Genomic DNA, 11,449 nt, shown 5'->3' with positions numbered 1-11,449 from the left:
GGGGAGTGGGAGAGGAAGAAGCAGGCTCATAGCAGAGGAGCCTGATGTGGGGCTCGATCCCAGGACGCCGGGATCACGCCCTGAGCCGAAGGCAGACACTTAATGACTGAGCCACCCAGGCACCCCAGAAATTGCATTTTCAAATATTAAACTAGCCAAAAATTCTTTCGGTCAGCCTCTTTAGGAGGAGCAACTTACAAGAGAACTTACAAGTTAAATGAAAACTTAAGAGAACTTACAAATTAAATGAACAAATCATTTTCAGCATGTGAACATAAAAATGGCTACTACTAAAAGTGATAGATAGAAATAATCCAACCCAACCAATATATTTTTGAAAATAATGTTTACGAGTCATAACATCAGGTAATGACTTATTTTTTTAACTGAATAAAGTTCAGAAAATTAATGTAGGTTGATTTTAATCATCAAGACTCTGCTAATGGTCTCTTAACAGTTTATTCAAGCAAATCTATTCTAAGATGTCAAAAGCCACAGAACTTAAGTCCATTCATTGACTATATCACTCATTGTCATATACTTTGGTCTTGAAGAAAAGACTTCAGGCCTTTGATTTCCATTCATTTACTATCAAAACATTTTTAAATTTTTCTAGACAGAGACAGAGAGAGCAGGGGGAGGGGCAGAGGGAGAGGAACAGAGAGAATCTTAGCCAGGCTGTACACCTGGTGCGGACCTAATGTGGAACTCCATGTCACAACCCTGGCATCACGACCCGAGCTGAAACGAAGAGTTGGACATTTACCTGATTGAGCCAGCCAAGCGCCCACTATCAAAACATTTTTATTAAAATAATATTTGATTGTATTTCTGACCTTTTGGTCAAAGGGCAGGTACAAAGTTGCAGATACATAGGATGAATAAATCTAGAGATCCGATGTACGACATAATGACTATAGTTAATAATACTGTATTGAATCCTAGAAATATGCTAAGAGAGTGTATTTCAGGTGCTCTCATCACACACACGCACACACACACAATGTAATCAAGTATGTGAGGAGATACGTTATTAGCTTGACTGTGGTAATCACGTCACTGTATATAATCAGCTGTATGCCTTAAATATATATAATTTTTAGTTAAAAAAAATCAGGCACCATGAAAATATTAAAAGGCTTTGACTAGAGCTTAGAGAACTTGGGCAAAAAATAAGGCTATGCATATGGAAAACAAAGTAATGAAAAAATAATGCAATTACTAACTCCAGGAAAGATAAAAAATTTAGTAAGAAAGGAAGCATAATTAAAGAATTTTTTATGTTTACATAGTACTATCGATTCGACTAAAAGTCATAAATAACTGTATAAGAGCATCAAATGCTCATCTTCCATAATAGAAACTCAATACAAAAGTCTAAAATTTATGATTAAATAAATAGCAAATTGCCCAAATTCATAAAAAAATGGAGGTGAATACCAACAAAATAGTTGTTAAAAGTTGAAAGTGGTTGCCTTCATGGAAAATGGGTAACAGGGAGAGTTAGAGAAGGGATAGCTTTTTTGTAATAGGCCTTTTAGTTCTACTTGATTTTTTAAACTTTCATATCTTGTATTTTTCAAAAAAGATTTATTTATTTATTTGACAGAGCAGGTGCAAGTGGGGGGGGAGGAGAAGAAGATGGACAAGCAGACTGCACTGAGTGTGAAGCCTGACGTGGGGCTCAATCTCATGACCCTGAGATCATGACCTGAGCCGAAATCAAGATTCAGATGCTCAACTGACTGAGCCACCCAGGCTCCCCTCATATTTTATATTTTGATAAACAATTTTGAGAGAGTTCAGGATAAAATAAGTATGCATCTTCTATTAATTTGTTTTGCTTTTTATTCTGCTTATGTAAGTAATACAATCATTTTCTAAATTGGTTTGGTAGAAAGTCTAAATAATAGCTTACTCATCTTATAGACTAGTTGAGAAAAGACAGAAGGCCAACAGTAGCATTCTTCCCTTTCTCATTTGCCTCAGGACTGGAAGTGTTTTCAGCTTTCAGAAGACTTTGGAATTCGGCCAGTAATATAAGGGGTCTTGTTTTTCAGTTCTGGTTTGGATTCTTAATCTGATCAGTGTTCTTTCTAGCTCTGGGCTGTGGTTTGCGACTTACTGTGGTGTAACATGACTTTTCTTGTTTTACTTTTCAGATGCTTTGTGTCAGACCTTTAGTGAGCTTCATTTTGAGATCGTGCCTTTCAAAGACTGTACAGCCAAGAAAATCTGTGAGGTTCTGAAATCCTACCAAAGCATGGACCACTCTAGCAGGGATTGCTTCATCTGCTGCATCCTCTCCCATGGAGACAAGGGCATCATCTATGGCTCTGATGGGCAAGAAGTCCCCATCTATGAGCTGACTTCTTACTTCACTGGTTCAAAGTGCCCTTCCCTTGCAGGCAAGCCCAAAATCTTTTTTATTCAGGCTTGTCAAGGGGATAACTACCAGAAAGGTATAGCTGTTGAGACTGACTCTGAACAGAAGGAAGCCTATTTAGAAATGGACTCATCCTATCAGAAGAGATATATCCCAGAAGATGCTGACTTTCTGCTGGGGATGGCCACTGTGAATAATTGTGTTTCCTACCGAAACCCCATGGAGGGGACCTGGTATATCCAGTCACTTTGCCAGAGCCTGAGAGAAAGATGTCCTAGGTAACTTTGCCTACTCTGCCCTTCATACGTTTCTAAATTTCTAGTTATGGGTGACATAGCTGTACTTCCCAGGTCAATCGCAAAGTGGGAGAGGGGGGCAAGTGTTAACATCTTTGGTTCATAGATGGAAAAATCCGAGACACCTACTGCAGAGTTTCTTTTATTTAGTGCCTGAAAGGACAGTCGGGGTATCCTAAAGCAGGGAATGATGGTAAAGTCAGTCCAGCTCTGTTTTTAGGCAGAAACAGGACTGAGCCAACTCAACTAGTTTTGGAAGTCTTCCAATAAGGTAATAACCCATTTCAACGTTTAACATTCTCCAACTCTGTTAAAGTTCAATCATAGCTAATCAACCCTGTCGGCGTGTTGTGGGAGACAAGTACCAGAGAGTAGAAACCCTTTATATTCCCACTAATTTGGCCTGTTGTGAAACCACAAAATGTGGGAAGATATCCTACCTTATTTATTATACCTTATGTTTCCTTTAGTTAAATGATGGTTTTGTAGTCACAGCTCATCCACATGCAAACATAACTGACAGGTCGGTAGCAAGAAACCTTCTCGTTCTATGTCTAACCATGCTAAGTGTACGAAGAGCGAGAATTTCCCACGGCAGATCCAGGAGTGAACCCCAACATCAACATCACGTTTTCCTTTTGTAACTTAGACCATGAATCCTACAGAGGTAGACGAACGCGTTGCCCAGCTCACCTGAAAAGAGAGGCTGGTGAGAGAGGGGTGGGGCGGCTGCGGAACACATTGGGTTTTCTCTTGCCCAAAGTGATCAGATGCTCACCGAAGCAGAGGACGTGTGGGAGGTGCATTGAGGTGACTATGGGGGCAAACGACATAGTACATGCGAGAGTAAGCTACAAACAGGTCAGGAGGGAAGGAACCCAAATCTGATGTTGACCCCGAGGTTTCTGATGATCAGTAGAGATCTTGAGTAAACCAAAGGTAAGTTATTAAGCTACGCTGAAGCTACTCCTTTACCTGGAAAGCTTTGCCATGTCTTAGTTTAGCAACTTAAGGTTTCAAATGCCTGCTGTTTTGAAGGAAGGAACTGTCAAGGAAGCACAGCGGAAGGAAGGGCTTGCCGGTGTTGTTCCACCACAGATGGTCACAGAGTTGTTGTTTTTCAGGGGCGAAGATATTCTCACCATCCTTACCGAGGTGAACTTTGAAGTGAGCAATAAGGATGACAGGAAAAACATGGGGAAACAAATGCCACAACCTACTTTCACACTGAGGAAAAAACTCTTTTTCCCTCTTAATTGATGCTACTGTTTAGCTGCATAACACTATGCTTAATTTATTTCTTCGTAAAATGCTGCTATTAGCTTTTTTTTTTTTTTTTTTTTTTTTTTTTTTTTTTTCCTTTTGGATGGCAGGAAGAGGAGAGAATGGGAGTCAGGATAAATTAATTCCTATGCAAATTTAAGCCTAAATCTCTGGCTTTGCACTAATAGCTAGAGATTTATAGCCCTAGGTACGTTTTTAATTTTATTTTTGATTCAATGAAAAAGTTTTTTAAAAACTTAGATAAGAAAATATAGAAAGTTTAAAAGAAATGTAACATCATAAATTTAGGTTCAAAAACAGTGGCAGAATGAATGTTCTTTGCACATCTCTCATCTGTTTTCAGCCTGGAATCATTTGATTCCCTTCAAATTGTTAAGCATTTTTAAAAAAGTTAAAAAAGCTTTAACTTGGAACACAGAAATTAAGGGTGGTGGAGAGATTTTATAAGGCATAAGAAGAGGGGGGATGGGGAAAGCAGTTTCCCAAGAAAGGCCTCAGAATAAGTGAATGTTGTTCAAGTACTGGGAGAAAAGTCAAAGCCATAATTGTCCTCCTTTCTGTGAAAGGGCTGATGCCTTATTCCTGGTTCTTATGAGAATTTGTTAGATTTACATTCCTGCTAACAGGGTGTGCTTCTGTGGAGCAGAATGTGAGGTACAATTGTTCAAAGGTACTGTTGGGCTTTTTTTTTTCCTCGAGTAAACTCTATCCCCTCCCACTCCCCAACCTCCCTATCCCACAACACGGGGTTGAACTCACAACACCAAGGTCAAGAGTCACACGCTCCACCAACTGAGTCAGCCAGACACCCCTAAAAGGTATTGTTAAAAAGGAGACAGCAGCCCCCAAATGGAGTCACTTGCGCTAAACCCCACGTCAGCAAACCAAGACTTAATACCTAACCGAAATGCAGTTTCAATTCCCTGGGAATGTAAACTTTAAGCAGTCAACATGGAATTACCTGGTCAGCACTGGTGAAATAATCCACCAGATAAACTCCTTCCGTTCCCCTTAGGAAAGTGACCTAATGCAATTCGATCAAATTTGATCTTTACATTTACTCAGTTGAATTTCTGTTGTTTAACAGTATGCAGGGTGATGCCGGTGACTCCCTCTCAAAGGTCACTGAAGGAGATTTTTGTGATCTGTCCTAGCTAAAAAACCCTCATGTGTAATGCTCTCACATCCAACCTGATGTCTTCTGATGTGTGTGTCAGGCAATCTCAGAAGCATCTGAGCCTTCGCTCCTGAGCTACGAGGCGACCCTGCTTCAGTGGCAAAAGACACCATAACTCTGTTTAGATTTAGATTTCACAAAATCTAGGAATTCTTTCCCTTGTTCTTATTATTTATACGTACCATTAAATCCAAATTTGAAAGGACTAAAGTTACATTACCTTTATCTTTTTGTACTTCCAGTCCCTCCCTTTCCAAGCCATCCTCTACACTAATTTACATGTTTTTTTAAAAATGTATGTTTGAAAATGCTATTTCTTATGTTAAAAGCTTTTAACATCCTTTTCTCTTATTGCTCTTACAGTATATATATGCTTCTCTCAGTCAATAACTGATTTGCTTTTTTTGCTAATGATACTGTGCTTCATTCATGCCTTTGCCCTTTCTTGATTCTAAATCTATATGAAGTTTTTTTAAATATTCATTTTTTAAAAAATATTTTTTCAGTAATTTTTTTCAATAATATTTTTAAGAAAATAAAATAGAATTTTAACTTACTGTTGGTTGGAGATTGTTTTGTTTGTTCGTTTTGTCTCTGTTGTTTGCCATTGGCATTTCACAGGTGGAAAACGTTTGGATCACAGGTATGTTTCACTCCAGGCTCCCAATGTTGGCTCACACAGTTGTATTTCTTAAAGAATTTTTTGCCGATATTTAAAAATTGGGACAGGTCATATAAAAACCACAATCCTTTCTTTCGACAAATCAGAGTACCTGACCTCATTGATCCCGTGCTCTTGTGTGGCCGCGCTGGAATGGGTTCACCCAGTCCCATACCACCCCGCTCAGTCTCCTACATTTAGGCTGCTGCCAATTACCATTTATCACTGTGCTTGTTTGTGTGATTATTTTTCCTTCTGTTCCATCCACTTCACTTATTTATGTTGCCTGCCCTGTGGGGATTTGAATTCTAGTGATTATTTAGAGAAGGTGGCAAGAATCATCAGAAACTTTTCCCAAATCATAGTTACAGGGAAGATGATTGAGAAGTGAAGCAGTGGGGACGCACGTAAGAGAAAAGGGTTTTGGAATTGAATCAATATCGTTCTTGCTAGCTAAAAGCCCCAGGGGGACAAAAGCTAAACTTCAAAATATAGTCAACATTTAATAGGGAGAAGTTCTTCAGATCAGTGTTTTCATAATGAAATACATAAACATGGAAGAGAAAATAGTACAGTGCCCAGAGAAAGCTCAGATTCACATATAGTGAACACCACCTTTCAATGAAGAGTCTTGAAAATCTGTATAATTGAGATGGGAATTCAAACATTCCCAACCACTTAGAAGAAAGCAAATTGTGAAAAGGCAAAAGTAGAATCAAGGGAACCAAGGAACTAAACTCATAATACACATTTCTCAAGAAAACCTCACAAGAGTTCTCTAAGCCTACAGAGATGGAGTTCCTATTATCTTTTGTACCGGAGAACAACTTTTCTGCTCAAAATTCTTGTTTTTCATTGCTGTCATATTTTAAAGTGTCACAATCATCCTCATAGATAGAGGTTGACCTTCCAGATCGTTCTTCATAAATTTCTTCATTCTTGGCAATTATTTTTTGCCTATAAAGAAAGAGAAGATGTAGCACTATAGACTCAAAGGGTAGAAGGGCATCTAGGGTATCTGGGGGGGGGGGATATGGTTTCATTCCTTCACTGGGGGCAGTCGCATACATTACTTGCAGTGGTTTTGAATTTAGTGAGATATACTTATCTTACCAAATTCCCAGATGAGGAATATTCTGCTGAGGGGAAACAGAGTATGCCATCCCAAAATACGCCACCTTGCATATTGATTAGTTTGAACTAAAGTTACTTAAGCAACAGCCAGTAAAAGAAGATACTCTGACCCTCCTTTGTCCCCCTGAAAGCAGGAAAGAAAAGTCCCTCCCTATACCAGAAGGTAAAGAGACATCCATATCACCAGAAATAGGGAATTTAGGGCTGAGGAGGCTGTATAAACAAATCTTGTTACTTCCTCACTAATTTGCTACCCCAAGCCAAACTCCTTTGTCTTGTCAATACTTGACAAATTTATTGTCTCTGTGTCTAAAAGGCATATAAGCTGCCCACTTTGGTCACTTCTTCGAGTCTCATATTTTTATGAGCTCCTGTACATTCAAAATTAGTTTTTCTCCTGTTAATCTAGCTCATGTCACTTTAACTTAGACCAGCCAAAGAACCGACAAGGGAAGAAGGGAAAGGATTTACTCTCCTATACTACCAAATCAGTGCAATGAATCGCTTCCCTTTATTAAAATATTGACCAAAACTTATCTCAATGATTTAAAATGCATCCTCAGGAAACAGTATAATTTCTGACCTAAAGTTGATTTCCACAGGAAATAAATGCAGCTGTATCTAAGTGTAAACCAGTGACACCTAAACCCCTAAACTCTCAGGGACATGGTAAAAACTCAGAGCTCACATGGGTTGTCACAACAGTTTCCAATCATTCATTCATTAAACAAGTATTTATTAAATATCTACTATGGTTTCCAACCATATGACATTCTGGAAAAGGCAAGACTGCAGAGGCAGTGAAAAGATCAGTAATTGTCAGGAGTTGGGAGGGGAAGCAAAGAACGAATAGGTGAAGAGCAGAGGACTTTAGGGATTTAAAATGTATTCACAGAACTGAATAAACTCAGAGACCGTCGGATAAAGTTCATTTGCCATTTTGCATTTAAAACTAAGATGTAGGTAAGAGAGAGGAGTCTAAACATATTCCCAACTCTACTTCAGATGAACTGTCTGACCTTAGCACATGACATCCGGGGCCAAGCTCTGAGTGAATATCTCCCTCCCGAAAGTGCCTTGACCTTATTAGGGAACACCTGGGGTCATCTTCATCTATTCCTCACCCAAACTCCCTCCCACTTTCGGAAGATAACTCAGCCATATCTTTTTGAGGAGCGTCCTACATACCTTAGATGAATGTTTTCTTCTGTCAGAAGCTGTATGGTATATTTAAACTTTTCTTCAGCTTCGGCAAGCTTGATCTGGAACATTTTCTCCAGATTTCCCACTGTAGCTTTCTGAAGGAGACATACATTTTAATAGCTATCTTTCCCAAACCAGAGTCATCCAGAGCAGAGCTATATGGTAGAGCTGCACAGAGACCTGGATTCCTCTGCACAAACCCCAAGCCCACTCCAGCCAGGACTCACCTCTCTCTGAAGTTCCATCTGGGTTTGGTAGAGGGTTGTGTTAAGTGTTTCTAGGATAACAGCTTGTGTATTCAACTCTTCCTGCATGACCTGTGTAAGAAGACATTGTTTCAGGACAACATGACAATGTCTACCCATTTATTTTCTGCTGCAGGGCACCTGGACTAGAATGTGAAGCATCAACTTTAGCTACTCCTTCTCTTACACTGTTCAGTCACTTTACCCTGTTAATTCTATCTCCTCTATGTCTTGCCCAGCTCTACTCCCATCTGCAGACTCACTGTCACTGTCTCAGATCCAGCCCTCACCAGAGCTCGCACGGGTTGTCACAATAGCTACCAATCGCTCATTCATTAAACAAATATTTATTACTGGAAAAGGTAAAACTACAGAGACAATAAAAAGATGCGTGATTGCCAGGGGTTGGGAGGGGAAGCAAAGGGTAAATAGGTGGAGGACAGAGGAGATTTAGGCAAAGAAACTACTCTGTATATTGCAATGGTACACGGCGTGCTGCATTTGACGTATTAAACAAAACCTATGTAGAATGTCTAACACCAAGAGTGAACCCTACGGTTAACTATGGACTTAGTTAAAAGGGATGTATCAATAATGGTTCATCAACTGTAACAAAAGTACCACATTAATGCAAGACGTTAATAATAGAGAGAATTATGTTTGTGGTGGGGGAAGATATGAGGAATCTCTCCACTTTCTACTTAATTTTTCAGTAAACCTAACATTGCTTTAAAAAAAATAGTCTTTTAATTAGAAAAAAAACCCCTCCTATTGTAGGCACCAAGAGTATCACAATGAACAAGAAAAATATAATCCCTACTCTTATGGATGTACATTCTAGTGAGGGGGATGTAAAAAATTTAATAAGAGTTAATAAAATATTACTTTACAATAATAAATTTAAAATAAACCAAGGATAAGATAGAAGACGCAGTGTAAGCGCAGGGAGGGGACAAATGGAAACTACGTCAGATAGATGCTGAGGAGACTATAAGAACGAACCAGATGGGTCTCTGCTTTCAGATGTCAGCTCTGTTTAACTCCTACATGTCCTCAGAGCTCTTCCTATGGGATAAGCATCCTCCCAAGATTTACAGACTAGAGAGGTACCATCACTTACTGCAACCACATTGTGTAAAGCACCGTACCAGCTCATTTAGCATTCTTTTATTCACTTATTCATTCAAAAAATCAATTGGTATTTACTGGATGTCTTGATGTGCCAGGCACTGTTCTAGAAACTGGAGATTAGTGGTAGAGAAAACAGACAAAATCTCTGTCTTCGTTGAGTTTATCAGGTTAGACAGTTATAATTCTGTATAGAAAAATACAACAGGGAAAAGGAAGTGTTGGGTGGGTTGTTAAGCCTTTAAATAGAGTGGCCCCTCAGAAGCAGCATCTAAGCAAAGATCAGAAAGAGGTAAGGAAGTTAGACATGTGGATATCTGGGAAACCGCTTCCTTGGAAGAGAGAATGTCAAGGACAAAAACCTCAAAGTAGAGGATCCTGGTGTGTTAAAGAAACAGCAAGGAGTCCAGTGCTACTGGGGTAGCATGACGGAGGGAAAGACATAGAAGGAGATGAGGTTGGGGGAAAGGACCATGAGCATGGAGCAGGTAGAACGATCCCCAGGGTCCACACAGGACCGGGAATAGTTACATTCCCATGAGCCAGAGTACCCAGAGTATTGGATAGATGACTCAGAAGGGTATTATCTCTGTGTGTGTGGGAAGGGGAGGAACTAGCCTTAGACTAAAGACTGCTTTAATGCTGCCTAACAAAGCTTAAAGGTAAGGCTTGAAAATATCAAACTGTTTCTAAGTAACTCAATGGCATCCCAGAACAAAGTACAACCATATTTAAAGGAATACAAAGATATTCAGTACCCAACAAGGTAAACTTCACAATGGTGGGTGTCCAATAAAAAAATTACCAGGCATGCAAATAAGTGAGAAAATATGACCACAAATGAGGAACAAAATCAATTGATAGAAACAGATCCAGAAAGGAATGATAGAATTAGTAGACAAACCCAATAAAGCAGTTATTATAATACAGCAGTTATTATAATACAGTGGGTCTTCTTTGTTCCAAAGCCTATCCCTCTACCATGCAGGACATGGAGGTCTGTTTACCCAACAATGATGAAGCCTTGTCTAAGCTCTGAGATATCATTCCACGATTTTATAGTGGTTAGTCTTTTCCCAAACATGTCCATTCTGGATACAAGTTAAATTCTCTGTGAAAGAAGAACCACAAGGCAGTTCATGGGTTTGAAAAGTTTCCCTTTAGGCGTCTCCCACATGGAAGAGCCATAATTTTTGTCCCAGAAGAACAGAATTCTTTGAAGAAACTGTTGGACGTGAGGCACATTCAGAATTTTAAGGAGAGGCTTGGAAGTTAGAGTTCCCAGGGGCAGTATTATACTTTTTAGAGCTTAAAGGAAGAATTTGGTATTTCAGAAGTCAAGAGTCTTGTGGTTTGAGCCTTACTAGAAATGGGAGGCATTTGACACTGAAGATCACACAGCATATTGCTTATATATTTCTTCAAATCGCTCTAAAAAGACTCTAAGGGCTTTGTTTTACAGATAACTCTGTATTATAGTTCTAAAGTTCTTTTTGACCCATTGAATCTGGCAAACTCAGCTTTAGGTCTCCCCCCTCCACCCTCCTTTTTTTTGGTTTTGGAAAATTACCATAGATTCCATTTTATTGAGAGTATATAATTTTATTGATGCATTTGTAAGATGCTAATTCCACAGGAACAATGAAAAAACTTACCTGGTTGTTCTTTCTCAGCTCCTCTAATTGTAAGGTATCCTTTTCATGTTGTTTCAATAGCTCCTAAAAATAATTTTTTTGGAAAGGATCAGCACTGGGGTTTCTAGTACTTCTTTCAGAGAATTAAGAAAGCCAGAATAGGATTCTGGAATATCATATTCACCAAAGTTTAGATATTGGTATAATGAAACACACATTGTAAGCTAATGAAATGACATGTTGAAGTTAAATTTTGAACATCTTACTTATGTGCAACCGTGGCAAGGTCACTACTGTTGAA

At 39.1% G+C, this 11,449-nt stretch overlaps 2 protein-coding genes across 8 annotated transcripts in view; one reads left to right on the top strand and one right to left on the bottom strand.

Moving 5' to 3' along the window:
• CASP8 (caspase 8) overlaps positions 1-5,700 on the top strand; it is a 25,539-nt gene extending 19,839 nt beyond the window's left edge. For 5 of the 6 annotated variants that reach the window (XM_008687352.2, XM_008687354.2, XM_008687353.2 and 2 more), the window contains 2 exons: positions 2,163-2,664; positions 3,807-5,700. In XM_008687352.2, the coding sequence (XP_008685574.1) occupies positions 2,163-2,664; positions 3,807-3,942 (638 nt within the window). In that variant the 3' untranslated portion in view covers positions 3,943-5,700. Of the gene's footprint in view, positions 1-2,162; positions 2,665-3,806 lie in introns of those variants that run through there. The other variant, XR_005837809.1, reaches the window with a different exon arrangement.
• A 596-nt stretch (positions 5,701-6,296) lies between these two features.
• FLACC1 (flagellum associated containing coiled-coil domains 1) overlaps positions 6,297-11,449 on the bottom strand; it is a 32,623-nt gene continuing 27,470 nt past the window's right edge. For both annotated transcript variants that reach the window (XM_008687355.2, XM_040641963.1), the window contains 4 exons: positions 11,170-11,232; positions 8,369-8,458; positions 8,127-8,236; positions 6,297-6,761 (listed from right to left, as the gene is read on the bottom strand). In XM_008687355.2, the coding sequence (XP_008685577.1) occupies positions 6,641-6,761; positions 8,127-8,236; positions 8,369-8,458; positions 11,170-11,232 (384 nt within the window). In that variant the 3' untranslated portion in view covers positions 6,297-6,640. The remainder of the gene's footprint in view (positions 6,762-8,126; positions 8,237-8,368; positions 8,459-11,169; positions 11,233-11,449) is intronic.

This window comes from Ursus maritimus, unplaced genomic scaffold, assembly GCF_017311325.1.
Source record: "Ursus maritimus isolate PB19 unplaced genomic scaffold, ASM1731132v1 scaffold_1, whole genome shotgun sequence".
NCBI classification, from domain to species: domain Eukaryota; kingdom Metazoa; phylum Chordata; class Mammalia; order Carnivora; family Ursidae; genus Ursus; species Ursus maritimus.
This window is presented reverse-complemented; position numbering and strand designations above follow the sequence as displayed.